The sequence below is a fragment of the Prinia subflava genome, chromosome Z, assembly GCF_021018805.1.
Source record: "Prinia subflava isolate CZ2003 ecotype Zambia chromosome Z, Cam_Psub_1.2, whole genome shotgun sequence".
Lineage (NCBI taxonomy): Eukaryota > Metazoa > Chordata > Aves > Passeriformes > Cisticolidae > Prinia > Prinia subflava.
The window spans coordinates 27,038,140-27,052,537 of record NC_086283.1 but is presented as its reverse complement, the minus strand read 5'-3'; the positions used below and the strand labels follow the sequence as shown (position 1 = coordinate 27,052,537).

The 14,398-nt window shown below is 46.0% G+C and overlaps 1 protein-coding gene across 3 annotated transcripts in view; it reads left to right on the top strand.

Moving 5' to 3' along the window:
* The first annotated feature begins 6,023 nt into the window (after positions 1–6,023).
* SSBP2 (single stranded DNA binding protein 2) overlaps positions 6,024–14,398 on the top strand; it is a 139,510-nt gene continuing 131,135 nt past the window's right edge. Inside the window, exon 1 of one of the 3 annotated variants that reach the window (XM_063423888.1) lies at positions 6,024–6,222. In XM_063423888.1, coding sequence (XP_063279958.1) covers positions 6,164–6,222 — 59 coding nt within the window. In that variant the 5' untranslated portion in view covers positions 6,024–6,163. The remainder of the gene's footprint in view (positions 6,223–14,398) is intronic. The other 2 variants (XM_063423889.1, XM_063423890.1) reach the window with 2 other exon arrangements.

The following is a 14,398-nucleotide window of genomic DNA, read 5'->3' as shown; positions in this document are numbered from 1 at the left end:
TTGGAATATTAGCCCCACAAAACAGGCTGGAATGCTCTCCATCTTCTGTGGTTTACATACATCAACGAAGGCAGGAAAGCTGCAGAGGGGTTGGATGTACTGACAGAAAGTGGCTGACATACGCCATGGGGATGGCACTTAATTCACCAGTATGTGCTCAGTAAATATGTGGAGAGAGAGAGGGAGAACCACTTTATGCATTTTCTGAGTTAGATAGGAACTTCTAACACAAAGACCTACCCAGAGGACAGAACATCACACATGTTTGTTTTATAAAACTGTGCAAAGGTTTGCCAAAACTGTCACAGTGCGATAGCTTTGGCCATTTATTTTCCCAAATCTTCACTCTGAGCACCACTGCTTTCTTTTTTATGAGCAGACTACGAAATGTAAAAATCTTGAGCATCCTGTGGAGGTTATTTGCCCTAGCCATGGTTAAATCCAGGCCAAAGGGGAAGACTTTCTGCTGTCATACTTGTGCAACCTGAGTCCTGCCAGCCCCACAGCCCACTGCAGGCAACTTTGTCCCTGCAGCTTCACAAAACCGCATTTTGACTAATCCTCAACCCAAAAGAAACAAATGTGTTAAATAAGCCTGTTGAAGTCGACAGCAGCCTGCATATGTCAAACCAACTCGGGAATTATCAGCAACTCCATACTGGGATCAACTTTTTCCTGCAACATATTGCGGAGGGTACTGACCCTGAAAATAAAAGCAATTTTGATACTGCTTATGTGATTTCTGGCTGGGATTATTTATTTTTTCTTTTTTAGCCCAGCACTAATTGCTTAAAGTGGCAGCTAAGGCACTACAGCAACAAAGTCTTTTGTTACAAATCCCTGCACCAACATCATGAGAGATAGATCTGCCCATGTGGAGCTTCATGCAGGACCAGGGTCCCATTTACCCCCACATCCACCTGTATCCCCAGTTTTCATGCTGTTTTTCTTCTGTTTACTGCCACACACAGCGCAAGCAGCCACATTCCTGATGTAACACATCACTGAGCCAATGGTGACTTTCAGCTATCCTTCAACTGATTTATAACTAAGGCAATGAACTTTTTTTTCATACCTTTTTTTTTTTTTCCCACAAACTGGGTAGTCTGGTAAAATATAGTTTCCATCAAATGGCTTAAAACAACCAGCTAACCAATGAAATCAGGGAGAACTCACATACTGAGGGTGTTTATGTATATGTAGACATCATTTTAACCCAATTATCAAATACACTTCACCAAAAAAAGTATCTGTTCCTGTTCTAGAAGTAAAAATACATGACTAGGGAGAAGAGGAAGACTGGATTTGAACTTTTCCTCATGAGAGGCAGCACGAGCTCAACCCTTAGGCAGCACCAAAGGCACACAGATGAGTATCTGTGACAGCCCCTCCAGTGGAAACAGTGCCAGAGAGGGCTGAAACCACATAAAAAAGCAGAAGAAGGAGTCATGGAGGAAACCGGTACACACAAACGTGTTTTTTTCCATTGTAAGGTTCAGACCGTGAGGCACTGGACGCCCTGTACAGATAATTTCCCCATTCTGAACTGCACGTGTGTGCAGTGTGTCAACAGGCACAGCACAGCCAGTGAGAGCAATAAACCCACGGCAGGTTTGTTCTTAGCCAGTTTTGCTTCCCAGCTGATGGTATTTGTGCTGTCTCTGGCCCCTTCATGGATGAACTGTGTGACACGAGGCTGCAAAATCACTCTGGCTCCTTCTGCACAGACGGGAGGGAATTGTGGCTGCTGCTGGAAGCAGAAAGTGCAAGAGGTTATTGGGTTATTGGTAAGCCTTTCTTTGAGACCCAGAACCATAGAGTATCTCAAGCTAGAAGGGACCCACAAGGATTATCCCTCCCTACCACTGAGCTATAATTTCTTTTTATTTTTTTCCCTCCTGGGTGGAAAAGAGGGGCAAATAAAGATTTTGTTTTAACCTACGCGTTCCTGCTCTTTCCATTCTCCAGTAATGATTTAGGGCTCGTTCAATCACCTGAGCAACCCCTGCTCATCTGTATGGCACAAGAATGAAAGTCTGCAGAATGAATCTCATAGTTAGACACTCCACAGGAAGATTAAACATTCTACAGAAGGACGAAGGATTCCTCAGAAAAGGCTTCAAAGCTGCCTGGGTCACGTATCTGTTGAAAAAGACTAAACAAAAGCGTCTCTCTCCCATGATATCTTGCCCAAAATATCTTCCCAGCTACACAGCAATAAGTATAGATAACTGAAATTAAAATAAGGGAGTAGCATTTACTGACTTAATTTCCTGAATAGCCCTTTGTTAAGGGCTGTGTGAAACCTGCCAGTTAGATTAATCGATGATTTTTGAGGATCAACAGAATGGGCAGAAATACAAAGTAATTGTACATATTACTGTATCTTTAGAATTGCGATCCTGTAATGTGACATTGTTTAAGTCAGTCTTGCACAGCCACACAAGCAATGTTTCACTGCAGATATCCTTAACATTAATCCATAATGTAACTAGCTGCAGCAAGAGAGAGGGGAAAAAAAAACCCACCACCACCCCACCCAGTTTGGAGCTATCCTATATCTCAGACAGGGTGATATAACACAACATATGTTTTAAAATGATAAATACTTCCAAGAATAAGACACGGTTTCCAGAATACTATTCATACACGCCCAAACAAAAGCAAAATCCTGTAATAATTGAATAATTGCAGCTTTCTGTATCCAAGAAAAAGTTAAAGGAAAAAAAAATCCAGCCCAAATCAGCCCTTTTCAGTGGCTTAGCTGGTCAACACTCTTACACACAAAGCCCAGTGCTCTTCCCTAAAACCGAAGAATTAATCAGCATTATGTAAGAGATTTTTATAACACTCTAAAAATACATTGTGAATTCCTTTCCAGTGTCGGACTGAGAAGCTTTAAAGTACTGCCACCCCTCATCCCCTTTTGTAACAAAGGCTGGATCTTAATTTCTGATATTGGAAACTCGAATTTTGTCTCAGTGTTTGCGCCTCAAATCTCATTAATTACAGCGTTGGCCTCATGAGATACAACTGCTCCTGCTGAGAGCCGTGTTTGTGCTCGGAATGACTGGAGCAAGGGCAGAGGCACACGGGGATTGTACGTGCACCACCGCTCCGAGGAGGAATTTCTGACGCACCGAAGTTAGGAACACTGTTTGGGTGGTTTTCCACGTTAACTCATCTGCTTGCTGAGGTAACTTTTGTCCCCGCTTTAGTGGTGAGGTTTTGTTGGTGTGGCGCTGATAGGTACCACCCCAGGACAGCCTTCCTCCGAAGGCAGGGGTAACATTATCCTGGCGGATCCGCATCGTCCTGCGAATGCCTCGCTCCTCGCTGTGCCCCGCATTTCACATGCACGATAAATAAGGGTTAGCACCATTTCTGCGTTTTCCACTGAAGGATCTCTAAGCAAAATCACAAAGTCATCACCTGAATGTTAATGGTAGCTTGGGAGGCAGACCTGTGAAGAGAAATAGTTTTAACAGCTAACATTTTACATTTAGTGTAAATGTAAACACGGTCCCGATACTGCTCGTGTCCCAGGGCCCATCCCCTTCCTCCAGAAGTTCATCCCGCTCTCCCCCAAATCACGATTTGATCTGGGAACACACAACCCATTGGCCGTCCTTCAGGCCAAAGTAAACCATAGGGATGCGAATAAATCACATGAAAAACGGGAACAAAACATTTTCAGCTGCAAAAGACCCGTCCTGGGATGCATATCCAAAGAACATTGCTATCTCACCATCACATTTTTAAGGAAACACCTCAACATTGTCCTTTTCAAGAGGGAAAATTCTTCCCTTACAGGGCTGGCACAACACTGACACAGCTGCCTTCCCGAAATATCCCCCACACCCTTAAACAAATCAACCAAAACCATTGAGGCAAACAAAAGGAGAGGTTTGGAGGATTGTCCTGCCCGGGAAGGATTTCGCCACTGTTATCAGTTTCGTGTGAAAGCCCTGCTGATACCACGGCTGACGGGTGGCAGAGGGGAGCCTTGGAGAGGAGTTACTCTTCGTGTCTGATGGGTGATCCCGGCCCTTCCCCAAGGGCAAGCAAACATTCCAATGGAAGTTCTACTCTGGACGATCTGTACCAAAGTTCCAGCTGCCTCTATGGCTTGACCAAGGACGTCCACGCTCACTCCTTTCCTCTCCTCAGCAATCTTCTTTTTAATCTTACCCACCGCCCGAGTCGTTCTTTGTTCTCCGCCCCGATTCTCTCTCTGTGCTTGTCTGTCTCTGTGCCATGTCCTGCTGCCCGTGCTCGCCCCGGGTGCCTCCAGCCGCCTCCTCAGCCCCGAGGCACGACTCGTGTGAGAATCGCCCTGCCCCAGAGCGGGTAAAACGCGTCCCTTGGGTTCACCCTGCAGGAACTCCTCCGGTTCACTCCCTAGTCTTGCCCTCCTTTTACCGCCCCAATTCACTGTGCATTGTGCTTTTACTTCTCGCATCCTTCATTTCCTCATCCTTCATCTCCTCTGCCATCTTCTCCTTCCCTTCCATTCACTCCTTCCTCCCTCTTTTTCTCCTTTCCCACTTTCTTCTCACACCATAACCCTGGTTTCCTGGGTGTAACTCGGGAGCAGGAGCCTCGGTCCCAACCAGGGTGAATGATGTCAGCCTGATTTACTTCTTTCCCTAGATCCACTCCAACCACACTCTCACGCTGTTAATAAAAATAAAAAAATAATTCATAGAATGGGGTGAAAGCCCGAGACAACCAACTTTGGCACAAAATGGCTTTCGTTGCCGTGTGCTTTAATCTGATGAATTATTGCGGTGGGTTCCAAGAGCACACACATCCCACGCCGGGCAGGGAACTGCCACAAGCACCTCGGATTCTCCAGCCTCTCTCACTCCTTCCTGTTGTCTCTGCTACTCCCTCGGTAATTTGTTCCAGCCGCTCATTAATACTCTCCTAATCCCCCCCTCCCCAGTTTCACCTCACCAACCATTCCCTTCGCTCCACCAGCTCAGAATCCAGAGGATGTTTTTCCCCCCTCGCAGCTCCAACAATGATAAACAGATGCTGGTGGTCTACGTCTGGCACAACTTCCCTGCTCGAATTTTGTTCGGGTTTTTCGCGGCCCTGCTTGTTCCTGACATTTGCCTGCCAACGCGACGGGGAGATAGATGTTGGGTGCATTTGACCAGAAAAAGAGGGCTTGTCATTAAACACCTAAAATATCAAAATACTAAAAGCCCCCCTCCCACGGTCACACACGGGAGTGGGTTTACAAGGCTAGCCATAGTTTAAACATAGGCAGGCATCAATATCTGCAAAATTTGGGACTGTGGTTGAGAAGGAAGAGCGGAAAAATTCCAGAGCTTCGGGTACTTTAAAAAAAAAGAGAGAAATCAAGTAACAAATGGCCCCAGTGGCTGCTCTCTCTCTCTCCCCTCTCTGCGGAGCACGCTATTATTGCCATGTAACTTAAAAAAAAAAAAAATACAAAGCATTTCCTTGAATTTTCTTCAGACTGTGGGTGTTTTTTAATTTGGTTTTTTTCTTTCTTTCTTTTCTTTTCTAATTTTTTTTAAGCTACTCTAAGGCACACTGCTTTGGTTCAGGAAATGTTTCCTCCCCACCTCCAGCTCGGTCCCGGCTATCGCTCTCGCTTTCCCCCCTCGCTGCACGGTCCCTTCCCCCGGGGGCCCCTCTGAGGTGAGGGGTGCGAAGAAACACTCGAGGGGGCATTTGTGGGGTGTGTTTGGGGGTGGGGGACTCGGTGCGGGTGCCGAGGTGGCCGCCCGGGGGGTCCGGCGGGGACACGGAGCGACCGATCCGCCGGTGCTCGGGCCGGGGCGGCCGTAACTCCGGTCCGCAGTTTGCGTCTCTCCGGCGCGCTCCCCGCTCGGCGGCGCGGCGGCGGGGGGCGCGCCGAGCGCCGGGAACAGCCGGTTGTTTAAAATCCTTCTCGAACCGTTTCTAATTCCCCCTCGCGCGGGGAGGGCGGGCGGGCGGGAGCGGCGCGCGGGGGGGGGGGCGGGGCCGCGCCCGGCCGGATGCGCGCCCCGTCCATCACCGCGCGGGGGGCGGGCCCGGCCAATGGCGGGCGCGTGTGGCGCCCGTCACCGTGGCGACGGGGCCGGTCCCGGGGAGGCGGTGATGGGTTGACAGGTGCGTGACAGTCGGGAGCTTCTCCGCAGGCATGTACGGCAAAGGCAAGAGCAACAGCAGCGTCCCGTCCGACAGCCAGGCCCGCGAGAAGTGAGTGCCCCCCGCGCCCCGGCCCCCGCGCGCGCAGCCCCCTCACAAACTTTGCGGCGCTCCGCGGCCCGGCCCGCGGCGCCGCCGGCTCGGTCACTCCGCGTCGGGGGCTCCCCGCGCCGGGACGCGGTGTCCGAGCTCCGGGGAGGCGGCGGCGGTGTCCCACCGGCCCGCCGGGGAAGCTGCCCCGCCGTGCCCGCCTCGCAGCCCGGCCCCGCAAGGTGCCGGGACCCCTCCGGTAACAAAGAGCCCGGGCAGGGGGCCGGGGCCGCGTCCCGCCGCGTCCCAACTCGCCGCCTCGCAACTTTTGCCGCGGCCCCCCATTGTTCGCTCTCGGGGGGCTCCGCGCCCGCCCCGCCGCACAAAGGGGAGCGGGCACCGCGCCCCCCGCCTGGGGCCGGCCGGGCTCCTGCTGCCTGCCCAAACTCATGCTGGGTTTGATTTATTTTTTTATTTTTATTTTTTTTAATTTCTAATTGCGCGTAACCCGCCCGGGCGAGCCGCGCTCCGGCGTTCTCTTGCCCACTGCCCGACGAGGAGGGCTGGGGGTGCCCCCAGCCCGAGCACCGCCGGGAAAACGGGGAGGAAAACCCAGGTTTTCTGGGAGTGGACGGCGTCTCCTCAAGTTGTCCTGTAGCGGCTGCGACTTGGCGTGACCGAGGCCGGTTTGGCACGGTGGGGGTGGAGGGGAGGAAAAGCCCGTGCGAGGAGGAGGAAGAGGAGGAGGAGGGGGACGAAGTGCAGCGGGGGTGGGAAGGTCGGGGTAATGCTGCTGAGGGGGTCCGGAGGCGGAGACCGCCGTGCGGAGACCGAGTTCGCACCTCTCTGTTCCAAAATTCGCATCGCTTCGGAGCGGGTTCAGCACCGGGATCTGCGTTCCGGGCAGCGCCGAGGAGTTTTCCTTCGGGCAGCTTGTCTTGAACCTTCACCTAAAAGTTTTTGTTGTTGTTGTTTGTTGGGTGTTTCTCTTTTTTTGGTGTGTGCGTGAGTTCAGGAATTTTGGGTTTGATTTTTTTTTTTTTAATTTTTTTCTTTGTTTATTTATTCTTTTAATGTTGGGTTATTTTCGTGCGTTTTTATTTTTGGTTTTGTTTGGTTGGGTTTTTTTTTGGTTTTATTTAAGACTTCCTAATTCCAGAGGCTGGCATGCACGCTTCCTGCAACAGCAGCAGGCCAGGCATCTCTGTTTCTACAGGAGGGGGAGGTGGTAGGGGAAATTTAAGGCGTTTGACAATTTCACACCTAACTTTGCCACGGGAAAGTGGAGGGAGACGGAGGCAGCAGCCTGACGGGAAGCGTTAATTGCTGAGATGGAGCGGGAGACACAACTTGGGATCTGAAATCTGATCAACTAGTGGCACTTCTTAGTTCCAGTGGAAGGATAATTTTTAAAATAATTGCTTAACCGGCTAGTGGAAGCACTGTTTATTTGTCTTAGCAAAATTAGGGAATTAAACCATTTCCTCGTGCTACATGGTTGCTGGTGTTTGTCAATACACTCGGTAAATCACTGAAGGGCACAGTGGGATCTCACAGTGGGACTAAAAACAAATCCATCGGGCTGCTGTGCGTCGGATCAGATGAAGATCATGTTGTTTTAATTCTGCTTTGCAAAAGCTGCCCAGTACAAGCCACACACACAAAGTGCTCTGGTCGTGGGGCTGAAACTTTAAACTTTTTACTTTCATGGTAGCTGATTTTTCTTGGGGGTTCTTGGTGCTGTAAAGCACATAATATTTCGTTTGGTCTGAAAGTGCCTAATAATTTTCAGGGCAAGCTTGCCAAACTGACTTATTGCCAAGTAGCAACTGCCCTCCTAAGTAAAGTTGTGAGGACCTGCTAGATGGTGCTGTTCGATTTAAATACACGTTTGTCTCCCACTTCAAACTAACAGCTGGAAATGTGGGCTCCTCACGCGTACGTAGATTATTTTATGCAAAACACTGAAGTAGTTTGTTTTTATGTTGTGGACTTGACAGGTCAGAAACGTCGTGGTCGCATCTACTTACAGATGAACTCACCTGGGAGTTAGGAACATCCTCTTTCTCCCCCTTCTCTTTCCTCCTCTGGGGAAAAAAAAAAAGATAAAAAAGCTTTGAGACTTGCTTTATGATGTGGAATATCATTATGTGTAGTCTACATTCCAAGTTTTTTGGTATTTCATCTGTTAAAATTTCTTGTTTCTGATCAGATCACATCCTTGGCATTTTCATATACTTTCTTTCTGATTTCCAAAACCCTGTGGTTGCATTTTTTTCCTCTCAGGACATGGTTTTACAGCCACGCCATGCTTGTCCCAAGGTAGTGCATGAGTTTTTGTTCCACTCTTAAAGAAGCGGCTGTCCGATCACATACCTACCAAAACACAGCTCTGACTTCTGCATGAGACTGTGCTATTTTGAAAGCCACAGAGAAAAATACATATGTTTGACTGATACAATAAGTACTTATTCAGTCAAGAAGAGTGGGATTATAATTATGTTTAATATCAAAGTTTTTAGAACAGAATATTCAACTGAACACTGGTGTGTCTCCTCAAGATTTTAAGTGCCTAAAATATGTAGCCAGTAACCAATCTCCAAAATACACTTGCAATAATTGAGGAAATTTTTTTTTTTTTAAAAAATTACACTCCCTCAGTTTTTAATGGCCTGATTATATGGCTCTTCCCCATGAGAATGTGTGCCAGTGAGAGGACCAGGGTGTGAAAAGCTTATTTACCAAGTGTGGGAAAGATGTGTGTTGTTCAGCTGCTGTTAGTGATATTTGTTGTGATAGATTTTACAGAACAACCCAGTGCCAAGTGTGTCTTGTAGCACGGTATCTTGCTGTGTGCTGCATTCAGTATTTGCGTCCTTTGAGGTTATGTAATTACTATAAAAACGAACAAGTTTTGCCAGCCATTTGTAATAGCCCTTGGCAAATTTTCAGTTCCAAGATGGCATTTGTTTTATGGTCCCTCTCCCTTGACCTCTGGGGTAAATTGCCTGTGTTATTTAGCTCCAGAACACATGGGAAGTGTGGGCACATGAATTGGGGGGCAACGATACCGAAGTTTGTGCCAGAGAGGTGCAGCACAGCTGGGTAAAACACTGAAGGTGAGAGCACACGATGCCTGTGAGGCATGAGGAAGGTGAAGAGACAAAAAAATCACAAGAGAGTGTGTGCCCCTTCCACAGTCTGGAACAGCTGTGCCTTAATTTTGGGCTGTGTCCATCCTAGTTGCTCAAGGATAGAAAAGTTGTGTTAAACAAGGGTAGCTCTTTATCACCGAGATTGTCAAAGGAAAATGGCTAAAAAGTATCTACACATCCTTTACTGTTATATCTTCACAGCAACTGTGAACAATCTTTTTTTATCTCCCCCCCCCCCCCCCCCCTCCCAGTTTATTCCTTAAAATAGGACTATTTCAGATTAGGAGTTTGGAGCTGCCAATGCTTTACTGGATGGTGAAACTTTGTAAACTTTTTATCTTTGAGAGAAAAAAGAAGACTAGACCACACAAGTTTCATCTGCAAATGCAACTATCTGTTTATATATAAATAATAATTCAAGTTGAAAATATATATGTAGAAAAGCAGTTGTAAAAAAGCATGTAAGGGAAACTAAATTCTGGTGGGAATATATGTTTTGAGTTCAGTTTTCTTCGTGTTCCAGTGGTCTTCCAAACTAGTCCTCTTCCTAAGAAGCCCTTAACCTTCTTGAGGCTTGGCAGACACCCAGATTTTGTTAAAAACTAACTGGATGACTAAAGACTGTGACTTAATTTGTTTTAAAAGGATGCCTTATCAAAGTATGGTTTCTCTTCAGGTCTGTTTTGAGAGGTTCGTTTGTTTGTATGTACAATTCCTTTCAATGAGTGGAGTTCTTTGGGTTTCTTTTTTCATTTTTTCCCCTCAGATTTAAAAAGACTGCATTGCACAAGTTTACATAGTTAAGTCACCTTTTTCCAATGCAGTGTTTGTAAGCTATGTAAAAATAAGATTCAGATAAAAACCTACTGGCTTCAGTGATGAGTTTGCTACTCATCCCTGGGAAATGGCCAGCTATTTTTTAAGTTCCTAGTGGTAAAAGATACAATAATTCCGACACCCCCCCCCCCCTCCCCCACTTTGGAAGGCGAATCTGGTAGTTTAACCCTGCCTGTTTTAGAAAGTTTGGGGTTGACATTTATCCATCAGGTCTAACGTGTAAAAGTTGCAGTTGTGCTGCTCAGGGATTCCGTGAACATCAGGCATTTTAGAAAAATATACCTTTTAATAAGCTGTGCAGAAGGGAGGGCTCTGTAAATAGTAGCTATTTATCAGTATTTGTTATTGGCCATGTGCTTCAGGTGCTCCCTTACTCTCCACTGGTGTCTTGGGAGCACACGAAAATGTTTCAGGTAATGTATTTGCTGCCATTTGATTAAACAGGTATGCAGAAGAAATTAATTCTGTTTAAATTACAGACATATGATATAGTCACAAATATTAAAGGAGCCAAGATTTTAGTACCTTTGCCAAACTTCCACTGTTTGGGTGCAAAAATTACAATGCAATATTTAAGCCTTATGCCGATTTATTTAACTTTTTTCTGTGTAAAAAATCAGCTGAAATGTGACCGGAAGTCTTTGCCCGTTTTGAAAATTGGTCAAAGACAATATGTTTTCCAACATTTTAAAAGTTTTCTCAAGTTTCACCGTTGAAGACTAATGATACCCCTCTCCTTCAAAACACTTGAAATGTGGTTGAAAAAGAAAAGGATGAGGGATTTGATTCCAGAGATGTGTCTTTCTCCCATTTGCATGACAAAGCATCTGAATTTAGCCAGGATACAAGGCTTTTCAAAAAGATCCATTTGCATATGCTTAGGGCTTACTGACTGTAATCGCTGAATATTTCATCTTCGCTGGGAGGCAGCAGATCCTGGGATCAGAGGGGAGGAAAATTGGTGCTGGGTGGGAAGGAAAGTGGAGATGTGAGCAGCTGGAGCCTGCAGCTGTGAGGTGCTAGGACACAGGGATAAAGGGAGCATGGAGGAAAAGGGCATGGAAATGGCCAGTCTGGAGAGGGGAAACAGAGAATTGCTCCCTGAAAGAACTGGCCCTGGGATTGGGGGTCTGGGATCAGGGATCTGGGAGGAAGGGTCTGGGATCTGGGGTCAGGGGTCTGGGATCAGGGACCTGGGAAGAGGCTGCAGCATCTGGACCAGGGACAGAAAGCTGAGGAGAGGGAGCAGAGGCAGGACAGCCAGGAGGCAGGTCAGGAAGTGGGAGGCTTTTATTGAGTTAGGAGGAACATTCTGTCCCTTCAGGTGCTGGGAAATGGCCATTCCTTTGCTGCCAGGAAGGACTTGATAGAGCAGGAGTGTAAAATTGTTGTCTCCAAGGTAAAACCGACCCACACCTATGAGATGGCAGCTGACGGAAGGGTGTGTGGCAGTCCTGGAGTTGTGTCTCAGGGATGTCAGAGCCCCAGGAGTGAAGGGTAGGATTTGCCATTCAGAAGCAGCTGGAACAGTGTGTCTCTGCAGTGTCTGGGTGCTGTACTTGCATTCCCAAAAATGTTCTCTTAACTTGGAAAATGCAGATTTACACTGAACATATTTCTCACTTTGCCCTCATTTGCATGTTCACTGAACTTTTTTTTCCAGAAGGGAAAAAAAAAAGGCAAAAAAAGCAAAAAAAAAAGCTCTGGGGTTTTTGTTGTGTGGAGAAGAGCATTGTTTTTGTAATGAGCAGCTATTTGATAATTTGCTATTTTGCTGTCTAGCGGTTTGTGCCTTATGGCTGCCTTGCTGTTTCATAATACGGCTGTTCATACAGGAGGATTGTGTTGTTTCTTTGGTGCCCAGCTCCACAGTGTCTGTGGAGTGTCACCTCTAAAAATAGGCATCAAGCCACTCCTGACCGACAGCCAGTTTGGAAGAGGCACTAAGGTGCAGAAAAGCAAAAGACAAAAATGTTTATCGGTTATTGGGTGCCCAGTTTGAGCTCTGTAGCCCTGAATTTTTTTTTCCTTCCTTTTGGAGAATCACATGCAGAAATGCATATAGACAGCTTCCACTGTCTCTCTTGCCACAGGATGAGATGCCAAAAGAACTTGTAACAATGTTGTGTTTTTGTAAAACTGCTGTCTCTTTTGTGGATATATTTCAAACTGGAAAATACACTCAGAATTATCCAGGGTGGAGAGTTGCTCACTCACCTGCAGCAGGGCCTCTCCAGGCTGCTGTGCTTAGGGAGGGAGACTCACAAATGTGTGGTTGTGTAGTTTGGGGTGACTGAGCATAGCCACTTCATGGAGGGTCACTGTCCTGAACAGCCTCCTGTGGTGCTCTGCAGGTAATGAGCAGTGGGCTCAAAACACCTTATGTTTAAGAATTTTCTGCTAAGGCTCCTTTGGGCAAAACCAGATGGCATTTTTTCTCCATCAGTGTTCAGGAGCTACGTTTACAGAGCCTTCCAGCTGCGTTGCTTGGGGTTAGGATCGCTTGTTTCCTGCTTTTTTTGCTGCACAAACATTCCAGGAAGGAGTGCTGGTCCAGGCTGAGTCACAGCTGAGGGTTTTTTCTGCTCAGTTGAGCCACTGACCCCTAACACCAGGTTGTTCAGGCAGTGGGCAGGTGTTGTTTCAGCTCCTGAGAGAAAATCATCCTCAGATACCAACAAACTTGTTAATCCAGAAATCTTGATGACCTTTTGTTCATGCTTCTCCAGTCTTAAAAGGTTTTTCTCACTTCCAGTTCCAGGAAGGGAACAGGTGAGAACATAAAATGTCCCTTTCTAAGAAACTGAAATATGGTTGTAGTCAAGACCACAGAGTCCTAGCTTTTCACTTTCCATCAAATATAAGAATAAACTGATCTATAGATAAAACAATGCTGTTAATACTCCCTGGAACACTTGCATGTTTATTGTTGTTATTGTTGGGGGAGTTGTTTGTTTGTTTGGGGGGTTTATTTTGTTTTTTGAATAATCCATTTTTGCAGTAATACGCTCTCCAAGTTCTTTTTGCAACACAGCTGCCTTGCCAATTACTCCCCATTTCATATTTGTGTCTTTGATTTCTTAGTCCTGAACATGGTACTCCACATTTGTCTGTATTGAATTTTCTGTTATTAACTTTCCATATTCTTTTCCTGTCCCCAGAAGAGCTTCTAATCTTTCCTGATTTATCATGTACACTTCTGTATTTCTACATATCATTCATTAATGGAAGTCTTTTAGTGGGGTTGGCTTAGGGTAGGAAGAGCTTTCCTGAAACATTCTCTTTTCTGTAGAAACATGCTGTTAGTAACTCTTTTAGAATTTATTTTATATGATTGTACCTTGATTTTTCATTTCATGAAGATGTTTGCCAATGAAGGCATCATCTGATAGGCTAAGAGTCAAAAGTCAAAATACTAACTTTTCCTCCACTGCCCACTCTCTCAGGTGGACCAAACTGAGCTGACATTAATTTTTCTTGACAGAAAATGTTGGCCTCTTGCCTTTCTATTCTGAAGGTGTTTCTGTCCCTTGAAGCCCTTCCTTTCCTCTCCCTTTGCCTCTCTGTTCCCTGAGTTTCTTGTGGAGAAGCCTTTGGCTCCTCCAAACCCCAGCTGCATATAGCTTTGACACACACATCTTCTCTCTAAGAAAACCAGCCTACTTTGTGATAAAAGAACAAAAATGTAAATTAATATAATTTATTTGCCCATGTTTTCTCTAGGCTTTCCAAAGTTCTTTCAATCTTTCTTAAGCAAGAGTACCCAGAGTTTTTGTGGGTTTATTTTTAAGTTGGAGCCACTTGTGAAAAAAACCAATGACACCACACTTTTTTTTTTTGCCCCGACTTGTTTCCTGTGCAAATATCAATTAAAATTTACAATTTGAAGAAATCTCAGTTTCAGAAATCACATTTCTGATGGCAGGTAAAGTTTTTCAGCTGCGGTTGTGGATAGTGAGGGTTGTTTTCAATGCCTTGAATTCATGGGCTGTTCTATCCTGTCCTTGTTAGACTTTAAATCTGCTTTTGAGCTTATGTCTTGATGTTTTTTGGAGTTTGTGTAGGTCTGGTTGAAGTACAACCCTTGATGTTAACCCCAAACTCTTAATGGGATTGATCAGGCCTAAACTGCCAATGAATTCCTAACTTGCTACTTAGGCTTGACTGTTTCTTTTCCTCCTTTTTCCTATTCCTAAATAAAATAT